The 24,784-nt window shown below is 39.2% G+C and overlaps 2 protein-coding genes across 8 annotated transcripts in view; one reads left to right on the forward strand and one right to left on the reverse strand.

Annotated features, from left to right (window-relative positions):
* Window positions 1-332: 332 nt before the first annotated feature.
* On the reverse strand, window positions 333-12,714 carry SSMEM1 (serine rich single-pass membrane protein 1). 4 transcript variants are annotated; one of them, XM_086690212.1, is made up of 3 exons: window positions 12,058-12,714; window positions 3,935-3,989; window positions 333-1,176 (listed from the first exon to the last, which is right to left on the reverse strand). In XM_086690212.1, exons 1-3 carry the CDS (start codon window positions 12,076-12,078, stop codon window positions 680-682), a joined length of 573 nt encoding a protein of 190 aa, XP_086546338.1. In that variant the 5' UTR covers window positions 12,079-12,714; the 3' UTR covers window positions 333-679. The 4 variants fall into 4 exon arrangements, with proteins under 4 accessions (XP_086546338.1, XP_086546344.1, XP_086546353.1 ...); XM_086690218.1 differs by having other exon boundaries at window positions 11,677-12,714; XM_086690227.1 differs by having other exon boundaries at window positions 11,997-12,705.
* TMEM209 (transmembrane protein 209) overlaps window positions 12,677-24,784 on the forward strand; it is a 36,392-nt gene continuing 24,284 nt past the window's right edge. For 3 of the 4 annotated variants that reach the window (XR_003224122.2, XM_086690189.1, XM_025929520.2), the window contains exons 1-6: window positions 12,677-12,771; window positions 13,931-14,067; window positions 14,217-14,275; window positions 15,466-15,597; window positions 16,099-16,340; window positions 20,986-21,187. Coding sequence is in view for 3 of the 4 variants with exons in the window: in XM_086690189.1 (XP_086546315.1) it covers window positions 12,769-12,771; window positions 13,931-14,067; window positions 14,217-14,275; window positions 15,466-15,597; window positions 16,099-16,340; window positions 20,986-21,187 (775 nt within the window). In the remaining variant the exon portion in view is untranslated. Of the gene's footprint in view, window positions 12,772-13,108; window positions 13,281-13,930; window positions 14,068-14,216; window positions 14,276-15,465; window positions 15,598-16,098; window positions 16,341-20,985; window positions 21,188-24,784 lie in introns of those variants that run through there. The other variant, XM_086690180.1, reaches the window with a different exon arrangement.

Raw genomic sequence — 24,784 nt, forward strand, 5'->3', positions numbered from 1 at the left:
TATTTAGCACTCCATCACCTCGCACGATTACCATTTTGCTGTGTGTGGTGGGAACCTTTCAGATTTACTCTTAGCAACTTTCAACTATGGCATTGTAACAGTATTGTTAACCAGAGTCCCTATGCTGTACATTAGATTACCCAAAACTTATTCGGGTCTTTCTCCAGGCTCTCTTCCTCCTCACCAACTGTAGCTGATACATGTGCAGCAATGCAGCTCAGATAGAGTCACCTGAAAATACGGACCTGGAGAATGTGGTCCATTCCATGCCAACCAATGTCACCTAATTCATTCAGTCAGTCAGACCGTCAAAACATACGAATACATTTAAATGGTTTGTGAACATAAATATATTTTCAAAGAGCTTCCTTATTTGTAGTACAGACATAAACAAAATACAAATACGCAAGGAATAAAATATGTCTTCTGCTCTTTTGAATAAAAAAAACCCATAGGAGATGCAGATCTTTGATGTTGTAACGGTGCCATAAACAAATTCACTGGCCTGTTTTTGGACAAAGGATTATCAGAAATTTTACCTCTTGGGTTCCAAGTATGTTTTTGTTGTTAGTAGAGAGACTCTATTGTAAAAGCCTCCTCACCTAGAGCTCTGGTGATTTTTTTGTGTTTCATTCATCTCTTTCATTTGGCTTCGCGTAAGGTAAGGACTTGATAAAATTCAAATTTTGCTGTACTTTGTGCTAATGTCAGGTACACGATTTTCCTCTTGAATATCTGCCTTCGTGTGGGTTGTTCCTGAAGTGTTTTGAAGGAAATGGCGTGTCAACCACTCACTGGTTCTCATGGCTTTGCAGTGGAGGCAGGGCCTTTCCCTGGTTTGGTAGCTTCCCGCATTCCTTTGCCTCTGAGCTATTTTCCTCTTCTGAATACTAGCTGGTGATGGGGGATGTTCACTTTCACTCTCCTTCCACGAAGAGGCTCCCGAGTTAGATTCTTCACCGTCACACTCGGTACTATCACTATCACGTTGGGTCTGATTCACCCGGCTGAATTGAGAATGGCGCCTGGCTCGTCTTTGTTCCAGAGAGGCGTTGACCAAAGCCACTTCAGAGTCAGTTACAGGGGTGAGTTGGCTCTGCTTTGGTTTTTTCATCATTTGTAAAGAGGCCCAGTCACCACCTTTGCTTTGCCGCTTAAAAGAAGCATCTTTGCTCGCTAACAGCCAAGGAAACAGATGAATATGTTAGGCATATTCTTGGTCACCGGAACTTCATATTCCCCAAGGAAGCCGATGGCACGCGTGGACTCACTCTCAGTTGCCATTTGCCAAGCCACCACTTTTCTCCACTCACTTGCAAGTGTTGGCGTCTCCCTGCATCTGTACCACTTGTACTACACCAAATCTCCTAAAGACCAGGAGGGTCAAATGGATGCTTGACACACTGCTTTTGAAGTTTTGTGGGCCCCTGATATAAGACCAAGGGAAAGGTCTCTAAGCCTTTCCAGAGAAGGACCCTTTTTTTTTTTTTTTTAACGTTTATTTATTTTTGAGACAGAGAGAGACAGAGCATGAACGGGGGAGGGGCAGAGAGAGAGGGAGACACAGAATCCGTAACAGGCTCCAGGCTCTGAGCGGTCAGCACGGAGCCCGACGCGGGGCTCGAACTCACGAACCGCGAGATCTTGACCTGAGCCGAAGTCGGCCGCGTGACCGACTGAGCCACCCAGGCGCCCCGAGAAGGACCCTTTTTAACCTTGCCTTGAAGTCTTAAAGATTCCACTATGTACGTGAATGTGATTTGGGTAGCGGGAAACTAAAAAGGATCTTTTCTCTACACAGTGAGTGTGATGGAGTTGTCTTTTGCCCAGCTGGCTGGCAAAAACAGATTGTTAAGCTTTCAGGAGTTTAATAAGATAGCTGTTAAAACACAGCCATTAGTAAAAATGAAATTATACAAACTCATCATTAAATCAATTTAGGTTACATAAATGTGATAAATATTCAAAACTAATCACTTCCTAATTATTTTATTACATTTTATTATGAGGTACGCTCTTAAAGCTATTTCTGTCCTATCTGGTTGGAAATACCACGTAATCATGTGCTACTCTGTATCTCTCCCCTGTAACATCACACTGGTAATTTGAAATCAGTTTTGATGGATGGCACAGAAATCAACAAGCACTAAAAATCAGGTCTCGGTTTATGGTTTTGTGGATTGTCTAGGCTTAAAGTGATGAAAGACAGGTTATTAACATAGGTTACATTTATTTTTTTTTTTAATTTTTTTTTCTTTTTTTTTTTTTTTTTAATTTTTTTTTTCAACGTTTTTATTTTTATTTTTGGGACAGAGAGAGACAGAGCATGAACGGGGGAGGGGCAGAGAGAGAGGGAGACACAGAATCGGAAACAGGCTCCAGGCTCTGAGCCATCAGCCCAGAGCCCGACGCGGGGCTCGAACTCACGGACCGCGAGATCGTGACCTGGCTGAAGTCGGACGCTTAACCGACTGCGCCACCCAGGCGCCCCAACATAGGTTACATTTAAAAGTGACATGGGCAGGGCGCCTGGGTGGCTCTTGACTTCAGCTCAGGTCATAATCTCTGGTTCTTGAATTCAAGTCCTGCATTGGGGTCCTCACTGACAGTGCAGGGCCTGCTTGGGATTCTCTCTCTCCTCTCCCTGTCCCCCTCCCTCTCTCTCAAATAAGTAAACTTTTAAAAAAATGAAATAAAATAAAAAATAAAAGTGTCATGGGGTGCCTGAGTGGCTCATTGGTTGCATGTCCGACTCTTGGTTGTGGCAGGTGATGATCTCCCGGGTCATGGGATTGAGCCCCATGTTGGGCTCTGCGCTGGGCATGGAACCTGCTTGGGGTTCTCTCTCTGTCCCTCCTCTGCTCACACATGTGTGCTCTCTCTCTCTCTCAAAATAAATAAATAAACAAACAAAAAAAAAAAAGTGTCATCCTGTAGCCACCACATTGTGAATAGCACCCAAAAACAAGCGAAATATGCTTCCAGAGTATTCTAAAACTATTATCCAATTCAGCAAAGAAGTCACATCATTGACAACCAGGTTAAGTTCTAACATACATCTTGTTTCTTTCATCTTACTCCTTAACTTAAAGGAAAAGAACATTCATTTTGGAGCTACACTTGTTCGTCCATTGCAGCCACAGGCCGGCCAAGGATGCAAGGGTCTGGCAAAAATCAAGGAAAGCATTTAGCTACAACTGGCAATCTATATGGAATTTACTATAAAGTGTATTACATGTTTTGTTACTTGTAAATTGTGCAACATACATCCTTCGTGTCAGCGACATTTAAAAAAACTCCACATAGACACACATCCACATTTTTGGGGAGCCAGTTGTTAAAACACTTAACAGCACACCACAGCTTATAGGTTATTTAAAAAGATGTCATACATGGGGCGCCTGGGTGGCTCAGTCGGTTGGGTGTCCGACTTCGGCTCAGGTCATGATCTCACGGTCCGTGAGTTCGAGCCCTGCGTCGGGCTCTGGGCTGACAGCTCGGAGCCTGGAGCCTGTTTCCGATTCTGTGTCTCCCTCTCTCCCTGACCCTCCCCCATTCATGCTCTGTCTCCCTCTGTCTCAAAAATAAATAAATGTTAAAAAAAAAAATTAAAAAGATGTCATACAAAGCTCACAATGCTGTAGCAACCCGAACAATAAAGGTATATGAAAAGGGAGCTATGTGAAGGGAGAATGTTGAGGAATGAAGCGAGAGCTTGAACTCTACCTACCAGTAATTTATTTATAGGCTCTAGCGGCTCTGCAAAAGCAGGTAAGCTGTCCTGGGCTAAAGCAAGGAGCTCCCGCAAGGGGCCACCACAGGTCTGGGGAGGCCCTATAGCCATTCTGGGCTGTTCTCCTCTGTACTTTGCTTTCCACCTTCAGCACACATTTCTCTCATCACAGTCCAACACCAAATATGTACCCACGCTCACCTTTACTGACCGAGGTGCTGGTCCCACTGTCTTCATCCTTTTTCTTCTCTGACATCTGTTTCAGAAATACAGATTAGTAATAGCAATCTCAGTTGGTTGGTTTTCGCTTACATTTACTTGTAAAACACTGCTGCCCTAGGGGCATGGAAGGCTCAGTAGGTTAAGCGTCCGACTTCAGCGCAGGTCATGATCTCACGGTTGGTGAGTTCGAGCCCCGTGTCGGTCTCTGTGCTGACGGCTCAGAGCCTGGACCCTGCTTCAGATTCTGTGTCTCTCCCCCTCTCTCTGCCCCTCCCCTGCTCATGCTCTCTCTCTGTCTCTCAATAATAATAAATAAACATTAAAAATTAAAAAAAATCCACTACTGCCCTAGACTCTTGGACAATGTCTAATTTTAAACATTCAGTACGATTCAATAAATTCTTTTTTTTTAATATTTTTAACGTTTTTATTTATTTTTGAGACAGAGACAGACAGAGCATGAATGGGGGAGGGGCAGAGAGAGAGGGAGACACAGAATTGGAAGCAGGCTCCAGGCTCTGAGCCATCAGCCCAGAGCCGACGCGGGGCTCGAACTCACGGACCGTGAGATCGTGACCCGAGCTGAAGTCAGATGCTTAACCGACTGAGCCACCCAGGCGCCCCCGATTCAATAAATTCTGAGTTTCCATTACAGTGATCCATCTGCTGCCCACTGAAGATCAGGCTTTGATGCTGAATCTGCCAATGTGTTTTGAACCAAACCGAATGGAACAAAGACTTGAGAGAAAATAATACTGATAAGGATCTGTAGGTTATAAAGTTTTCCTGTATTCACACTGTAAAGACATGTTATTTAAACATCTTTTTTTTTTGAGAGAGAGAGAGAGAGAGCTTGAGTGGGGGAGAGGGGCAGGGACAGAGGGAGGGAGAGAACCTCAAACAGGTTCTATGCTCAGTGTTGATTCCCCTGAACCTGGGATCGTGACCCAAGCAGAAATCAGGAGTCGGATACTGAAATGACTGATCCACCCAGGTGCCCCTAAATATCATTTAAAAACAGATTTGATGGTACTGGGATTGATTTTAAATTACTTAAAAAAATTTTTTAATGTTTATTTATTTTTGAAAGACAGACAGACAGTGTGAGCGGGGAAGGGGCAGAGAGAGAGGGAGCACAGAATGTGAAGCAGTCTCCAGGCTCTGAGCTGTCAGTACAGCTTGAACTCGTGTGAACTGTGAGATCGTGACCTGAGCCGAAGTCAGACGCTTAACAGACTGTGAGCCACCCCGGCACCCCTTAAATTACTTTGTAAAGGACATTTCATCAGGTCTCCTTTCTATTATCTTTGAAGATCTTTACCAAAGTTCATAAACTTAATATCTCCTAAATCCTTTAGGAACTTTCCTCCAAAAGGCAACCATAACGCATTATCTGTGAATCTGGCAACAAAAAAGAAGTGGATTTCTTTGAAGAGTTCCAATTTCAAATATTCTAGCCCAATATTCCATAAATAAGTATGTTCCATTGTTCAGATCCGTGCCCCATTTTTTGATGCTGAACATGATTTTGCCAAAAGATATAAATATAAAGCAACTCGTTCAGAATGTATCAAAATTTTAGAAATACTGGTAACACTTTTGACACACAATAATTCTCACTAGGAATCTAATAATCCAGGGAATAATCCCCCAAAGAGAGAAGACTATGCACAAAAATAATCAGAATGTAATTAAGATAATATAAAACTCAAAATTCAAAAGGAGGCAATGGTTACATAAACTATGGTACAATCATCATATATGGTTGTAAAAACTATTATAATAAAGGCATGTCACAGCATAAGAAAATGCATGTTATAATATTAAGTTAAAAATCAAGATGCATGGGAATGCAAGCTGGTACAGCCACTCTGGAAAATAGTATGGAGTTTCCTCAAAAAATTAAAAATAGAACTACCCTACGACCCAGCAATTGCACTACTAGGCATTTATCCAAGGGATACAGGTGTGTTGTTTCAAAGGGACACATGCACCCCCATGTTTATAGCAGCACTATCAACAATAGCCAAAGTATGGAAAGAGCCCAAATGTCCATCGACGGATGAACGGATACAGAAGATGTGGTATATATATATATATATATATATATATATATATATATATATATGTGTGTGTGTGTGTGTGTATATATATACAATGGAGTATTACTCGGCAATCAAAAAGAATGAAATCTTGCCATTTGCAACTACATGGATGGAACTGGAGGGTATTATGCTAAGTGAAATTAGTCATTAAGAGAAAGACAAAAATCATATGACTTCACTCATATGAGGACTTTAAGAGACAAAACAGATGAACATAAGGGAAGGGAAACAAAAATAATATAAAAACAGGGAGGGGGACAAGACAGAAGAGACTCATAAATATGGAGAACAAACTGAGGGTTAGTGGAGGGGTTGTGGGAGGGGCGATGGGCTAAATGGGGAAGGGGCACTAAGGAATCTACTCCTGAAATCATTGTTGCACTATATGCTAACTAATTTGGATGTAAACTTTAAAAAATTAAAAATAAAATAAAATAAATCAAGATGCAAATTTGTATATGCAGTATGATCACAAGTTCACTAAAAATATGAAAAAAGACTAAGCAATGTCCACAAGTGTTAGCAATGGTTGAGTTTGAGTGAAAGAGTGTTAGTTTTCCTTATAACTTTTTAAGTTGTCTCCAGTTAGGAAAAAAATGAATTTTTGTAGAAAGTCCAACTTCCTTCAGGTAGAAAGTGCTGTACTTGGGTATTCATAACTACAATCCAGGACCCTTGGCCCATTCCTTTCTTAGTATCTGATCTCTGCAATAGCAGGCAAGTATCTTTAACAAGGTGCCTCTCTCCTTTTTGGGTTACGGCAACCATTCTCTGAAAACCTTAAGAATGGAAACTTCTTTTAAGAAACCACTCTTTTGAACAAAAGATACAATGGGCATTAAGGAGGGCACTTGTTGGGATGAGCACTGGGTGTTATATGTAAGTCATGAATCATTAAATTCTTTTCCTGAAATCAGTATTACACTATATGTTAACTAAACTTTGATTTAAATTAAATACATATGTACATATATGTATGTATATATATGTATATTTAATATATATTTATTTTAATATATTAACATATATTTTATATAATATATATAAATATATATTTATAAATTTATATATTATATAGAATTTTATATATTATATATTTATAAGTATAATATATATTAATTTCTATATAATATATATTTAATTTAATATATATTTTAATGTATATTTAATATATAATACATATATACATACATATATGTACATATATATACACATACATATACATACATATATGTATATATATAAAAGAAACCACTCTTTTAGAAATGATTGGGGGGGCTTATTTTAAATTGAATATGTATAGAGATAATTATTAAATGATTAGCAGCTTATAAGCCTAAAAGTTATAGTAGTTGGTTATTTCCATGTAATCTGGAGTGATTTTTATTTCATTGCTGGCACTTTTCTATAATTTCTACGTTTTCTATAATGCATACTTTTGTAATGGACGAGGAAGGGGGAATGTTTAAAAACATTTATTAGGTTTATATCATTTTCACAGAAAGCCTCTATATTTGACTTAATGTCACATTAAAATATAATCACAAAATCCTGAGAAAGATTTTGCATCAAGCTAAGTGGAATCATACGAACTGTGGTTATCAAAAGCATTTTATTAACTATCTGCGTGTGACTCCGTGAGTGAAAACAGCAGCAGAGCCTGCCCCGAGGAGTAGGGTAGAACAGAGGAGAGATCTAGGCTAAGGCTACCAGGAGACAACTCTGCAATTTCTCCGATTCACTTAACACCTCTTAAACTCAGTTTCCACGTATGCAAAACAAGAAGCTTGGACTGGCATTGTTGGGAAAAATACCAGCACCAGCAGTCTGAATAAACACTAAACAAATGTGTAAACTAAATATAGTATTCATAGTCTCTGAAAGCAAAAAGTGAATGCATCCTGAAGAGTGGCAAATCCAGAGGAAATCCCTGTGCTTTGCAGTGGAGGATAATTACCACCACATTTCCATCACACTTTTACCATTACTTCAAGGTTTGTACATAAAGGCTCATAGGTTAGCAGAGAAAACGAAGTTCAAAGTGAAAGAAAAATTCCATCCTCCTTGACTAGCTCTCATATGGTTCTCAGATTTCAAATCTGGGACCTTTCAGAAGAAGCAGTTCAACCAATTGTAACTGCCATAAGGATACAAAGTGAAAGACGAAACCTCTAAGATAATTAAGGTTTTAATCAGCACTGAATAGATTTAATTCAACATTTCAGCTATGCTTTGAAGCAAACGAATTATATGGCAGGAAACCATGGTCTATATCTCCTCTGTCACTAACCACTTGTGTGACATTGGACAAGTCGCTTGATTTCCTTGGGGTTTATCAATTAAAAAAAAAAAAGGAGGGATACTGATACCTTACTCGCCTACAGAAAGGAGTCAGGACAACGTGCTCTCTTCAGGTCCTTGAAGCTCAGGACTCTGGGACTCCAAAGAGCTGACGCAAGCAAAGGAGAAGAATAGCTTAGACCTCGTAAGTGGTCTTCATGAGGAAATTGCCAGGAATCAATTTCAATTTTTTGTTAATTTTCTAAAGTATCTTTTCTGGCCCATCCAGACAAATTCAATATACTTAGCTAGGGAGTTTAGGACACATATCAGCGATCACTATTCTAAATCTCCTTTTGGCAAAGTATCTACTTGAAGAAGCATTTAGACTTTAGATGAAACTTCTCAGGGGGAAGAGGTGGTGAGGGGAAGAATCTCTGATTATCATAATGGAATCCAGCTGGCATAGATAGACCAACCCTCCTGCTCTCCTTCTAGAGCTGATGCAGCACTAGGTCTAGCTGCCCATTGCCAGCCCAGTGTTCTGACTGTAATGCCAAATGATGGAGGTTTGATTAATCATCAGCCTGTATTAATGGCCAGCAAGGACTCCATGTCAGCAATTTATAAGAGCTCCAGTATGTTGGAGATTCACAGTCCTGAAAATTTGGGCTATCTCCTTCCTAAGAGGATGGTATTTTCTTCTGCTAGTAGGTGGTCTAGAATGGCGACCTTCGTTCTGTTTAGTTTATTTCTACATCTTATCTGGCGGGAGAGTATAGTGCCTCATTCTACAAACTCCCAAATCCTACAACACGTCTTCTATAAATACGACAACTTTAGTATCTTTGATTAGAATTACGTGGCTACAAAAGGAATGTGGAGGTCATTCACCAGTAGGGAAGTTCATCCCAGCATTACATAGCCTATGGACAAACCGCAAACCTAAATGTCTCAGAATCACAGATTTGTTCTGGTGCAACCACAAGACAAAGTCATGCAGTCATGAGGAGTGCTGCTGTGTGAATACGATTTGAGGAAGTGTTACAATATAACACTAAGTTTTGAAAAGGCAGGATACGAAAATATGTACAATACAATGCCAACAATGTAAGATCAAGGAGAAATGGAGAGAAATATATTGAGATAGAGAAAAAGAAAAAAAACTAGAATATACTCCAAAATGTTAACAACAGTTATCTCTAGAGAATAGGATTACGTTAGCTTAAATTTTCTTCTTCATCCTTTTCCATATTCTTGGAATATTCTAGAGTGAGATTGCATTATTTTTAAAATAACTTTTAAAAAGTAGTTGGATCGAAGTAAAGTGAATTTATTTTATGGAAAATCCCCTATTCTACAGTCAACATCTTCTATAAAATGAAATTGGATAGCCTACCCAGACAGAAGCCCGCGAAAAGAACATCAGGACCAATATAATGACAAAATACCAAAGCAGGAAGCTCCCTATTGCCCCGCAAGAGTCATCCTTCTGGCATTCATAATCCTGACTTGGAATAGGAAAACTTAAAGGTAGGGGAGGAGGATCCACCTCCCAAAATAAGGAAAAAAGGTCTCCCATGATGGCTTCTCGCTTTGGAAATAAAGCATGCTCAAAAGAATGAAGATGACTGAGAAGTACTTCACTCCATGTGTATGACAATTTCCTTGGCAACCTATTATGACATACACTTCAGTAACTGTGACAGGAACCGGCAAACACTTCTTGGATTTCTAAGCTTTTGGAAGATTTACCTAAATTATTTCTACGAAAGGTTATGGTATTTACCCCCTATGTCAATAGGGTGCATTCTGCCCTAATCTTTTTTTTTATTTTCCTGAAATTTGTATACACTGTATTTTCCTTAAATTTAACGCCTATAAAATCTAAGTCTCTGAGGTATTCATTGATTTTTTTCAGTGTCTTTTACATGTATCGTATCACATACCATATATAGATTAACATACGTGGGTCTAATGTGTTATAGACTGGATTGTGTTCCCCCAAATTCATACGTTGAATGAATAACCCCCAATTTGACTATAATCACAGATAGGGCTTTAAAGAGACAATTAAGGTGAGGGGCATCTGGGTGGCTCCATGAGTTGAGCGTCGGACTCTTTTTTTTTTTTTTTTAATGTTTATTTATTTGAGAGAGAGAGCACAAGCAGGGTAGGGGCAGAGAGAGAGGGAGGCACAGAATCCAAAGCAGGCTCCAGGCTCCGAGCTGTCAGCACAGAGCCTGATGCAGGGCTTGAACTCACAAGCTGTGAGACCATGACCTGAGCTGAAGTCAGAAGCCCTATCGACTGAGTCACCCAGGCACCCCAAGCATTGGACTCTTAATTTCAACTCAGATCATGATCTCACAGGGTTCATGAGTTCGAGCCCCACATAGGGCTTTGCACTGACAATGCAGAGCCTGCTTGGGATTCTCTCTCCCTCTCTCTGCCCCTTCCCTGCTCACGAGCTCTCAAGAATAAATAAATAAATTTTTAAAAAGAGATAATTAAGGTTAAGTGAGGTCATAAAGATAAGGCCCTAATCCAATATGACTGATGTCCTTATAAGAAGAGTAATAGACGCCCCAGGGGTATGTGGACACAGAAAAAAAAGGCCCTGTGAGGACACAGAAGTCAGTAAGCCAAGGAAAGAGGCCTCAGGAGAAAACAGTTCCAACCTGGAAAACTGTGAAAAAATTTAATTTTTGTTGTTTAAGCCACCCACTCCAGGGTACTTTTTACAGTAACCTTAGCAAACTAATACATAATGCCAGCTATATATCAAATTTGGATAGTAGTACCGTTCCTTTTTTTTTTAATTTTTTAACATTTATTTATTTTTGAGACAGAGGGAGACAGAGAATGAACAGGGGAGGGGCAGAGAGAGAGGGAGACACAGAATCTGAAACAGGTTCCAGGCTCTGAGCTGTCAGCCCAGAGCCTGACGCGGGGCTCGAACTCACGGACCGCGAGATCATGACCTGAGCTGAAGTCGGACGCTTAACCAACCAAGCCACCCAGGCGCCCCAGTACAGTTCCTTTTTAAGCCTTCAACAAATGCACGATAACTTAAGGACATCAAGAGAGGAACGATGAGTCTGTTGTAAATGACATCAAATGTATACAATTTCCTAGGAAAGATACATGGGGTAGGGAGGAAGCTAGTATTTTAATTTTGACTGTACATTGAACCCTTTCACTGCGAACCATTTTTGAGTTAGTTCGTCTCAATCTAAAACTAGACCAAAACACTACTGCTGCTAAGGCAGTCCAAAAATTATTAAAATCGCAGTTAAAAAAAAACCTGTTAGGTCTTTTAAGAGCATAGCATACCTGCAGATTCCATTGCATATTAATGATACGCAGTAAATAAATAATAATTATTATCTATTAAGGAAACAATTTTCTTCTATTTGACTTTAGATGCATTTTAGGAAACTTTTTGGTCATTGAGACGTACATGACGTAACAATCCACTAGCCTCTTGTGAAAAGGTGTGATGTTTTCATTAGGGTAACATTTCTCCACATCCCCAACGGCGGGTCCCAGCGCCCTGCTCTTCCTGGCTGTTGGCCCTGTGCTTTAGGCCGGCGTCGCCTCTTCCAGGAAGCTCTCCTTCCAGGAGCCCATCCGTGGCACGCCTCTGGGCTCACCTGCCCCCACCTCTCCTGCCCACCTAGGTCACCAACTGGCTGAGCTCTTCCAGACACTAACCAGGGAGCTCCACTTTCGCATCCCGGCGCGGCTCAGTGGCACAAAGTAGGCATTTGGATTCGTTCAATGAAACCAAACTGAACTCCCCGATGAACCTCTTTTTCCCTCTCAGGATCAGTTCCGAAGAATATGCAAGAAAAGGAACGATTTCATTTTTTTAAGCCTCAAAACCACTGGCAACTTTGACACGTTTGGGGTTTTCTTCTCACTGCTGCAACTTCATCACAGGGATATTTAAGAATTTACACTGGGTCGGAACACTTTTTTTTGTGAGAAATGCTTCGCTGAGGCTGATGGGTGTCTGGACACATTACCACATTCTTTACCCTACAATTGGCTACCCTGCTTAATAAAATCTGCTTTAAAATGTGAGTCCATAAATGCTCTAAGGAAGCTAAAGTTATATTAGTATATAGAAATTCAGCTTGTTACAGTTATTTCTTTTTACTGCGGGTTCAGAGCTTGGTCTGAATTTTTGCTGCCCAACTTTCTCCCCGCAGCTGAGCGGGAGCCACAAACCTTAAAGCTGTTTCCCTGGTAACGTTCCTAGCTCTAGGGCTCCCAGCCGCCCTCCCCAACCTCCTCTTCTCGCGAGAAGGTCCGTTCTTCCGGTAACTGTCGTCCGGCAAACTGGTTGCCTACGCCTTAGTGCTTGGCTTCGCGCATGTGCAGTAGAGAGTGGCGCGAGCCAGCAGCTTCCGGCCGAAGAACATGGTGGGTTTTCGGGGTCATTTTTGTGCTTAGTGGACGCGGAGTCCACGCGTGCTGTGGGGTTTCCACGACTGCGGATCTGCAGAGCGTTCAGCCATGGGGGGTGTGGCCAGGCGTCCCTCCACCTGTAGCGGAAAGGAAGAAAGAAACGATAGGGGTTGCTGAAGTTTGTGCTGGGAGACCCAGGGAGGGAAGCTCTCGGGACTGGGAAGTTTTGACTCGCGGACTGGGTGGCGGGAAGAGCGCTGCTCTGTGCTTTCTGGGCAACGACTCCAGATATGGAAGTCTTAATGTTTTTCTGCCGGAGATGAGGCCTAGCGAAACAAAGGAAATATAAATCCCACGTGGACCCAAACTGCACACTCCCCAGTCGCTCTCATCCCCTTCACAACAGGAGCGTTCACCCTTATAAAACTTCAATCCTCACACTTTATCGGCGGCAACACAAAATTGGGATCTTTGGCGCCCAGCGGTCCGAGTGCAGAGTTGTTTACGATCTTCTGCGTGAAGATGTAAGAGGAGAGCCTTAAAAATTTTTTTAATATTTATATTTATTTCTGAGACAGAGCATGAGCGGGGGAGGGGCAGAGAGAGAGAGTGGGAGACGCAGAATCTGAAGCAGGCTCCAGGCACTGAGCTATCAGCACAGAGCCCGACTTGGGGCTCGAACCTACAAACCATGAGCTCATGACCTGAGCTGAAGTCGGAGGCTCAACCGTCTGAGCCACCCAGGCGCCCCAAGAGGAGAGTCTTTAATGGCTTGTAGCTAATATGGAATATTTTCTCTCAAAGCTTGGTATTTTGAGTTTCTTAAATTAGCCCCCTTGGGCTAGTCTTTGTGACATTCCAAAACAATACGGAATAATTGCACATAAAATCACCACCCTTTTAAATTACAAAATAAGACATTTTTATTCATTGGAAGTGTTCTCTGAAGTGATGAGCAAGTTCTCTATTGATTACAGTATGGTGCCTATAAAATTATAATTTAGGGCTCCCTTTTCATACAATAATAATGAAATGAAAATTTTTGGAAAGACATTAAAGATAAGGGAAAATATGTGCAGTTTTTAGTTACAATTATAAAGGACACAAATTGGATTTCTTAAATGGGGAAGTGGTTTCTCTTCGTTAATTCCTGTGCTTTTTTGTTTTTGGATAGATGCAAGGGGAGGCAAATCCTAGTGCTTCCCTTATTGACAGAACCATCAAGATGAGAAAAGAAACAGAAGCTAAGAAAGTGGTTTTAGCCTGGGGACTCCTAAATGTATCTGTGGCTGGAATGATATATACTGAAATGTAAGTTAATTAATCAAAAAAAGTGAAACTTAAAGAGGACAGTGGTTGGTTCCACAGGTTTTTGTGTTTTTTTGATTTTAGGTGTTTTCTGTTGTTTGGTTTTTGTGTTTGTTTTTTAAGATTTTGAAAAGCGTTCTTAATTTTTTCAGGACTGGAAAGTTGATTAGTTCATATTATAATGTGACATACTGGCCCCTTTGGTATATTGGTAAGTAATTAATTTTTACTGTGATTTAGGTTTGCTACCAATGAAAAACTGCATTCATGCTTAATTCAGCTTAGTATTCATTCCTTCACTCCATAAATATTCAAGTGTGTAGTGTGTTCCAAAAACTGGGAATATAGCAGGCAAGGAACAAGATCCTTGCCCTCATGGAAGGAACATTCTAGTAGAGGAATGTAGAGGAGACAAATTAAACAGTACAGTTCCAGGTAATCATTAGAGTCCTCTGATGAAAAATAACTTCTGGTGGTGGTGATTCGCATTTATTTTCTCTGAAATGCCTTCCCTAAATCCCTACCATGTCTCCCTTCAAGAACAATCAGATTTCTATTCCATTAATGCCTTCCTCAGGTTCCTCGTTCTGTCCTCCTCTCTACTTCTCTCTGCTCTTCAGTATAAAGAGGGTATAAAGAGTCTTTATGGCCATTAAAGTGAATTCTCTAGTCTAATACACATGTTAATGGTGTGGCAAGTGAATAAGCAAGAGTTTTGGGAGCACCTGGGTGGCCCAGTCAATTAAGCGTCCGACTTTGGCTCAGGTGATGATCTCACAGCCCGTGGGTTCGAACCCCATGTTGGGCTCTGCTGACAGCTCAGAGCCTGGAGCCTGCCTCGGAGTCTGTGTCTGCCTCTCTCTCACTGCCCCTTCCTTCCCTGCTCGTGCTCTATCTCTCTGTGTCTCTCAAAAAATAAATAAACATTAAAAAATTTAATAGGCAAGAGTTTTGGGATCTGCATACCTGAGTGTATAATCATGACTTCGGTAACTAGCTGTGTGCTCTTGCAAAAGTCACTTGACTCCTCTAGTCAACTGAAGGTGAAAATGTTTATTGTACAAGGTTGTGAGGGTTAGTGATTTTTTTTTTAAAGATTTTTTTATTTTTAAGCAATCTCTACACCCAACGTGGGGCTCCAACTCAACCCTGAGATCAAGTCGCATGCTCCACCAACTGAGCCAGCCAGGTGCCTGATGATATTTTGAAATTTACTAGTAAATGCCATAGACATTATACATAATAGACATTCATTAAATGGTAACTGTTATGAGGACTAAGAAGATAGTTTTCAGTTGTGTTGTTAAATTGCTAAAGTATGAAGGGTTTTGTTTTCCACTCACCTTTAAATGTTATCCCTTCCATCCTCCCCCTTAAAAAAAATAAATTGTTCTCTTCCAGAGCTTGCCCTTGCGTCCCTCTTCAGCCTAAACGCCTTATTTGATTTTTGGAGGTATTTCAAATATACTGTGGCACCAACAAGTCTGGTTGTTAGCCCTGGACAGCAAACACTTTTAGGGTTGAAAACAGCTGGTAAGTGTTTTATATCTTTTGCAAAGGTGGGGGAAAGGTTGGCAATAAATCTTTCTCAATTTAATTTGCCCTTTTTATAGACTCAGCTGGAAGGGACTTCTAAAGCCATCTGGTTCAACTATATTAAACAAGTCTATAATAAATTGTCTTAAGACCAATGATTATCATTCCTATTTGTATAAACTGAATGGAAATACTATTCAACAACCTTTGTTCCATTGTTTAATTACAGTTAAAATTAAATGACTAACCCTTATGGATTGAAGCTAATCTCTTACTTTAAACTGTATGGAAATGGTAAACCACTACTTTGTGTCCTTAGGTAATAATATGTAATTTAACAACCAAGTTATTCTGTTACTTTCTCTTTTCCTGAAGAAAAGGAATCATTTCATTAAGTCTGTTTTTATAGAAATTTTACTTATACATGCATGCACATATTATTTATTTATTCATTCATTCATTCATTCATTCTTTCTTTCTTTCCTTCCTTCCTTCCAGTTGTACAGACTACTCCTCCACACGATCTGGCAGCAACCCAAATCCCTCCCTCGCCACCTTCTCCTTCAATTCAGGGTCAGAGTGTGTTGAGCTATAGCCCATCTCGTTCACCCAGTACCAGCCCCAAGTTCACCACCAGCTGTATAACCGGATACAGCCCTCAGCTGCAAGGTCTGTCATCAGGTGGCAGCAGTTCCTATAGCCCTGGAGTGACTTACTCTCCCATCAGTGGTTATAATAAGGTAATGAATCTTTTTTCCCGGCCAGTCACATTATTTTAGAATTGGGAGCTACCTTGAAAATCACCAAATGAATCAAAACTCCTCATTTTCTCACTGACAGGACTGAGAAACAGTGGGTAATTGACTTGCCCAAATTGCCCATTTAAGAGCCAAGAACAGAACCCAGATCCTGATACCTATTCAGACGTTATGTATACCACACCCTAAAATGAAAGAAAAAAATCAGCTTTTGCAAAGATAATAGACTGAGAGTCACCCTCTAGGATCTTTCTGCAGGGTCTTTCAAACAAGTTGAGACTATGATAATTTTTTACTTTAGTTTTTTAAATCTATGTTTGCCCTTTCTTTGCTTGTTTATATGAAACTTTTGTATATCCTTACAGAATCTTAATGCTTTTCATCATGTGGAATATCTCCTAAGCTAAAAACTGGGATTGTTGTGTAGTTTGACTCTTCATGATGGACACCACCCTTCATGGGATGACTAGAAACCTCCATTCCAACTTCCACAAAGTGGGTTTGATAGAAGCAAAATTGACAAATTTTAAATTGTGACTCCTGCCTGAAGTGTAAGAATATAAAAGGAGTGTTAAAGGGGGCATGGTCACGTTTTCAGATGCTCTCACTAGTTAGAACTACATCCCTATAGCTGCTAGTTAAATGAGGAATGTTTGGAAGTGAAATCAACACACTGCCCTTACCCGTTACATAATATTTCTTTGTAATGAAATTGCATACTACTGGTTACCTATTAACAATATTGGCAAATAATAACATTTAGAAAATTTTGTACAAGTTGAATTTTATGAGGAAATGTATATGTAGTGATAATTAATAACCCATAGGCAAATATGACTTACAGTTTTTGTTTTCATGAGAAAAAAATCACTCATAGTTTTACCAACCAAACGTAATTTCTGTTTAATGGCTACTTAATACTCATCTAGTGGAAACACCATAGTTTACTCTTGAATATGTAAGTTATTTTTATTTCTTAAAAACTATTAATCTGTACTAAATAGCTCTGTATAAACTTGGTAACATTAATTATCTTTTTTTTCCTAGACTGTAACCTTCTTGAGTACAGGATTGTGTGTTTTTATTCATGTTTGTTTTCTTAGCATAGTATATGAAATATCGATGCTATATATACATATTTGTTGAGCCAAGTTAATACCATGGAAAAGTTAATGAAATGGAATAGTAATTTTTCTAGGGAAAAAATGCTGAGATTGACTAACAGGTAGGAAACCTAAATAAATAAGGAAGAAAAAATTTGAACTTTAATCAAATATATCTGCAGAATATATTAGGGTTCCGAAGTTTTGTCATTGAGTTCTTTTAAGTTTTCAAGAAACTTTTCAACTTTTGATTATGGAAATGTTGAAACATAGACAAAAACGAAGGGACTAGTACAGTGCATTTCTAGAGTCAGAAAACTGGATTGAAATCCTGGGGCAATCTTGAGTGAATTACCTAATCTCTCATATCTGAAATTAGTATGGTAGTAATATTTACTTATTATTGAGAGGATAAAATAAAATAATGTACATTATGCATAAGATGTGCCCCTCAGCAAAAATAAACCAATTAGTGAATAGCGCAGATATCATCATGGCATATAGAAGGATCTTAGAGAAGGGGGCATCTGGGTGGCTCAGTCGGTTCAGTGGCCAACTCTTGATTTCAGCTTGCGTCGTGATCCCAGGGTTGTGGGATTGGGTCGGGCTCCGTGCTGAGCATGAAGCCTGCTTGGGATTGTCTCTTTCCCTCTGCCCCTCTCCCTGTTTGTGCTCTCTCTTTCTCAAATAAAACTTTTTTTTTTTTTTTTTTTAATAAAAAAAATAAATAAGAGAAAGCAGGGCGCCTGGGTAGCTCAGTCAGTTAAGCATCAAATCTTGATTTCGGTTCAGGTCACGATCTCAGGGTTGTGAGATTGAGCCCTGTGTTGGGCTCTGTGCTGACCATGGAGCCTGCTTAAGATTCTCTTCCTCACTCTCCCTCTGCCTCTCTCCCTTGCTCACACACTCACTCTCTCTTTCACTCTCAAAAAAAAGAAAGAAATCAATGTGGAAGAGGAGTAACATTTTTCTTTTTTTTTCAACTTTATTTCTTTTGCCACTATACTGGAGTAAATAGTTAATAAAATAGGTAATACCAGTGACCAGTAGTTGTATTTTTTTAAGTTTTATTTATTTAGGTAGTCTCTACACCAGACTTGGGGCTCGAACTCACCACCCTGAGATCAAGAGTTGGATGCTCTTCTGACTGAGGCAGCCACGTGCCTCCATATTTTTAAAGTGTTTAACTTCATAAAGAAACACAAGTTAAATGTAAATTTTTAAAAATTCTTCTATATCCAATAAACATTTTAAAATAGTGAAATGGACATATACCAAAATAGGTCCGCCTGTCAACTTTTTTCTGAATAGTACTTAGCACAACATTTTCATTTAATAGAATCGGAATATGTATTAAATGTTCATATGCTTTGATCAGATCATTTCCGTTCTAAGAATCTCCTGAAGGACATTTCTCAGAAATTAAGAAAAGATTTATGTAGGGGCACCTGGCTGGCCAGTCGGTAGGGCATGTGGCTCTTGATCTCAGGGTCATGAGCTCAAGCCTCACGTTGGGTGTGGAACTTACTAAAAAAAAAAGAAGAAAAGAAAAGATTTATGTACAGAGATGTTAACATTATTTACAGTGGCCAAATCTTGTAGATAATTCAAATGTATTGAATGTAAAAATAAATAATGGTACGTATGTATAATGAAATATTGTATAGCTAGTAAGAATATTACAGAGGATTTTTATAGGAAAATCCTTGGTTACCTTTAAAAACACAATGAGGTTTAGGGACACCTAGGTGACTCGGTTAAGCGTCCGACTCTTGAATTGGGCTCAGGTTATGATTATATACTTTGTGAGTTGAAGCTCCACATGGGGCTGGGATTCTCTCTCTGCCTCTCTGCCACTTGTGTGCACACACATACGTGCTGTCTCTCTCTCTCTCTCTCTCTCTCTCTCTCTCTCTCTCTCGTAGAAAAAAAGTTAAAAATGAGGTTTAAAAAACAATTGTTTTGTTTAAAAAAATATGTAAAAACAAAAATATATTGATATAGCTATATGCACTTAAAGATTTGAAAATACGTAAAATATGAAAAGGGATTATATTACCTCTAGGTGTAGTTCTAAGTATGACTTATTTTCTTCAAACTTTCCATTTTTTAAGACGTGCACATAGTGCTTTTTTAAAAAAATAGACTTTATATTAAAAAAAATTTTTTTTTTCAACGTTTATTTATTTTTGGGACAGAGAGAGACAGAGCATGAACGGGGGAGGGGCAGAGAGAGAGGGAGACACAGAATCGGAAACAGGCTCCAGGCTCTGAGCCATCAGCCCAGAGCCTGACGCGGGGCTCGAACTCACGGACCGCAAGATCGTGACCTGGCTGAAGTCGGACGCTTAACCGACTGCGCCACCCAGGCGCCCCTAGACTTTATATTTTAGAACAGTTTTAGGTTTGGGCACCTGGGTGGCTCAGTCAGTTGAGTGACTGACTTTTGATTTTGGCTTGGGTCATGACCCAAAGGTTGTGGGATCAAACTCTGCTTTGGGGCTCTGCCCTGATGTGGAACCTGCTTGGGATTCTCTGCCTCTCTCCCCACTGCGCTTGCTCGCTCACTCTCTCTCTCTCTCAAAAAACAAAACAAAACAGTTTCACAGCAAAACTGAGAGGAAGGTACAGAGACCTGTCCTATACCTTTTGCCCCCCCACGGGCACAACCTTCCCAATATCAAAATCCCCCACCAGAGTGGTACATCTGTTCCAGTTGATGAACCTGCATTGGTACATCATTATCACCCAGAGTCCACAGTTTACTTTAGGATTCATTCTTGGTTGTGTACATTCTGTGGGTTTAGATAAATATATAATTCTGTATACCCACCATTATGGTACGGTATCATATAGGGTAATTTCATTGCCTTAAAAGTCCCTCATGCTCCACCTATTCATCCTGTCCCACTCCTGACCCTGATCCCTGGCAACTACTGATCCTTTTGCTTTTTCCATGTTCTGTCTTTTTCAGAATACCATATAATTGGAATCATACAGTGTAGCATTTTCAGATTGGCTTCTTTTAGTCAGTCATGTGCATTTAAGGTTCCTCCATGTCTTTTCTTGGCTTGATAGCTCATTTCTTTTCAATGCCAAATAATATTCCATTATGCAGATGTACCACAGCTTATTTACCCGTCCACCTACTAAAGGATGTCTTGGTTGCTTCCAAGTTTTGGCAATTACGGAATAAAGCTGCCGTAAATACCTGTAGGCAGGTTTTTGTATAGACCTAGGTTTTCAACTCCTTTGGCTAAGTCCCAAGGATCACAATTGCTAATCAGATGATAAGTGTAGTTTAGTTTTGCAAGAAACCTCCAAACTGTCTTCCAAGGTGGCTGTACCATCTTGCATTCCCACCAGCAGTGAATGAGAGTTCCTGTTGCTCCACATCCTTAGCAACTTCTGGTGTTGTCATTGTTCTGGGTTTTGGCCATTCTAGTGGGTGCGTTACTTTCTGAAAGTCAAAAACCAACACAAAAGTAAATTTCAATAAGAAAAAGTTCTTTTATTTTGTATAGTTGGCAAGCTATAGTCCTTCTCCTTCTTCTCCATACCCTACAACTGTTGGACCAGTGGAGGGCAGTGGGTTGAGATCTCGCTACCGTTCTTCACCCACCGTCTATAACTCGCCTACTGACAAAGAAGACTACATGACAGACCTACGAACTTTGGATACTTTTCTTAGAAGTGAAGAAGAGAAACAGCATAGAGTTAAGCTGGGTATGTATATTTTTATTCAGATCCAACTCTCATTTTTGGTGTTGCTTTTATGTTATCCTTACCCTATTGTTTTCATTATTTTGATAACTGTACATAAATACTTCTTTTTTACTAATATGTGTAGCTTAGGAGAGAAATACATTTTGTTCTTATATTTTATAGAGTTAGAATTTTAAGTGCGCCAAATTTAAGAAGTAAAATGCAGTTGAACTGAGAATTCTTGAACCTTTTATCTACATTAAGATTGAAAGCTTTTTCTATATATAAGTTATACTTTCTATTCAAAAATTGAGGCTATAAAATGTTTTTGAAGCGGTGCAGAGCAAAGCTTATTGAAGTGATAGTTGTCTCTTTTTGGTCCTTGGGAAGATTGGCATGACAGGGAGGGATAAAGGGGGGAGAACATATTTACTCCAGAAGTGCTGCTGTTTTTCAGAACATTTTCGAACTTCTCTTTAGTTTACTTTGAGAAACAGTGTTAGCAAATCTTAATCCATTTGGGGTGGATTTGATTATAACAAAGTCAATTATTTGAAACCAAATTAGGTTATTGAGCCACGTAATGATTTTTCCCCCTCAGGAACTTTCACAGAAAGCACATTAGGTGCTAAAGCATGGCCACAATGAGGAAGTCCGTTATTGGACCATGGCTCTTTGTGTCACTTGAAATCTCTCCATTGATTTTTAATTTAATTTTGCCTGAAAGTGCCAGAAATGTCAAAGAAACAAATCAATATTATCTTGTTATTTGTCGATGCATGCTTTTTCTTCTTGTGAAACTTTGAACTATTTCAAGTTTTCTGAAAATTATATAGAGTATAATGCAAAGAACAACCTATGTCATTCCCTCTCCCTATCTTTGTCTTATTGAGATATTTTCTGGCTTCCATTTTTATTTCCTCTTTGATCCATAGGACTTACTTAAAAGTGTTATTATTGTTTAAAAGTAACATTAGTGATTGGTGTTGCTTTTAATTTCCAAACATTGAAATGAAGTCTTGATTATCTTTTATTTTTCCTCTTAATTGTGCTACACTAGAGATTGTGACCTCTACCCTGTTAATTCTTTGGTATTTTTTAAGACTTGCATTTGGGCCTGTTGTGTGATCACTTTTTATAAATGGCTTTTGGTATGTTGAAAAGGATGGCATAGTCTCTACATACTCGGCTCCATATTTGCTCATTGAACCAAACTTCCTGAATGTGTTCTTAAATTCTTTATCTTATTAATCTTCATCCACTTGCTCCATTAGTAAGAAAGTCGGTTAAAAGCTCCCACTGATTGTTTTACATTAAATGTGTCCTCGTAATTCTGTTAAATTTGCTAAATGAATATGAAATTGTGTTAAGTGCATATAAATTCATGATTGTTAATATCATTCTGGTCAGTTATTTCTTTTATCTTTATCTTAAGCTTTTTGCCTTGAAATCTGTTTTCTCTGATATTAACACAGCTGTACTGATTTTCTTTTGGTTAGTATTTGCCTGGTGTATCTGTGTCCATCCTTATACTTTGAACTCTCTGTGCCTGTAGGTTTTAGGTAATTCAGTATTTGTATAAATTAAATAGTAAGTATTTTTGTGAGGAGCTACTTTGAGACTATATAAGTATATTCTTCCTCATCAAATTTGACTTACTGGCTTTAACATCCTTTTAAGTTGCTTTTCAAAATTATTACTGTGTTGTAGTGGCTATCTCATTCCATCATTCCTTCTATATTATTCCCTTTTACATTTTTAAACATGTTTTGTGATAAAATATGCATAAGGTTTACCATTTGAACCATTCTTAAGAGTATAATTCAGTGGTATTCACATTGTTGTGCAACCACCTTTTACATTCATTTGTTGGCATTCTGTTGCAAGATAAGAACTTTTTCTTCTCCCCAATTATGTCATTTATTTTAGTGGTTAGATTGTTTCAGGTTTGGGTAGTGGGATCCTCTGGTTTCTGTTTTTTGTTTGTTGTTTTGTTTTACTGTCTAGCACCACAAGATATTCCAGGCTTCTCTTGTACTTTCCTGGTTAACTAGCTCTGGAGTCAGTCCACTTCTCCAAGGGGACCATGATTGCTTTTAGTGGAGAATGATGTTGAGAAATTAATGTCTGGGCACTGGGTATGTCATTGTTGATGGGGTATCATTACTCTAGGTCCTCTCAACAGACAGCCAGGAATATATATGTATATACACACACAAACACACCTATATGTGTTTCCATATCCATCTGCCTATATATTAAAAACCATGAGTACATACTGATACCTCCAATTGCAGTCCAACTATGCAGGGTTTATTCTAGCCTCCTCCTTTTTCATATTTGTAACTCCTTTCTCCAATAGTAAGAAACCAGGCACTCACATTTACTCTTTCTCACACACTTTTTTTGCTGCCTGGCCACTTCATCCTTAACTATTTCGAATGCATCTCCTAAGAATGTGAACATTTTCCTTTCTGACTATAGCGTAATTACCATACTTGAGATACTAGTGTTATTCATATTCACATTTCTTCCAATTGACCCAATAATGGCCTTTGTAGCTTTTTTTTTCTTTTACTGGTGCAGGATCTGATCAAGGATCATTTTTCCATATTTAGCTGCCATGCTTCTTTTGTCCTTTTTAATCTAGAACATTTGCGCGTCTTTGTTTTGTTTTTTTATGACATTTACATTTGAAGAAGTCAGCCTAGTTGTTTTGCAAATTTGGATTTGTGTGATCATTTTTCATTATTGGATTAGATAAGAATCAGTTTAAATACGATTTTTTGGCAAGAATACAACTTAGGTGGCAGTGTGCTCCTTTCAGCATATCACATCAGGAGACTCATGATACCATTTTGTCCCTTTATTGGTGAGATTAAATTGGATCAGTTGGTCAAGATGATGGCAACCTTGGCCTTTCCCTTTTGTAATTAATAAATAATCTATAGTGCGATACTTTGAGACTTGTGAGTCCCGTTCCCCAACAGCCTTTTACCCGGTGGTTTTAGCATCTGAATGAGTTAATGCAGTGGTGGTTGCAAAATGGAGACTTTCTAATACTTTCATTTCTTCTGCATTTAGTAGTTTGGCATTCTTCTGTTGTCCCCCTCACCCCACAGTTTGTTTGTGCTGCTGGTTGGTTCTTCCATTAGCAGTATCTAACCTGCTGTTTAACTCACTGAGTTTTTTCATTTGTTGTGGGTGGGTTCTTCCCCCCCCCCCCCCCCCCCCCAGTTTTCAAGGTTTTACTTGGTTCTCTTTCAAATATGCATGATTTATTTTAGTGTATCTTGTTCTTATGTTTTCAATTTTTTCCTATCTCAGTCACTTTAAACATGACTTTCTAAAAGTCTCTGTCCTGTAGTTCAGTTATCTAAAGTTCTCGAAGATTAAATACTCACATTTTTGTCTTGTTGATTCCTTTGCTTGGAACCCTGTTTCCTCTTGTGATTTATGTATTTCTTGTTTGTTTTTGGTAAGTTTATCTGCAGTACAGTTCTATCTGTGCTCTTCTATCCTGGGCAGGCTGGATACAAGCCTTGTCTCCTCCTAGCAGTTTTGTATTTGCCTCTGCCAAGTACCTAAGGAGTATTATGACCTTGAACTAACTTAGGT

This window comes from Puma concolor, chromosome A2 (assembly GCF_028749965.1).
Source record: "Puma concolor isolate L17-30 chromosome A2, mPumCon1.1.hap2, whole genome shotgun sequence".
Taxonomy (NCBI): domain Eukaryota; kingdom Metazoa; phylum Chordata; class Mammalia; order Carnivora; family Felidae; genus Puma; species Puma concolor.

Coding starts and splice junctions, on each gene's coding strand:
- SSMEM1 (XM_025929973.2), bottom strand. CDS start 9,922: ATGGGAGACCTTTTTTCCTTATTTTGGGAGGTGGATCCTCCTCCCCTA. Junction 3,990..9,739: donor TTTCGCGGGCTTCTGTCTGG/GTAGGCTATCCA, acceptor TTTCTGAAACAG/ATGTCAGAGAAGAAAAAGGA. Junction 1,177..3,934: donor CAGCACCTCGGTCAGTAAAG/GTGAGCGTGGGT, acceptor CTTGGCTGTTAG/CGAGCAAAGATGCTTCTTTT.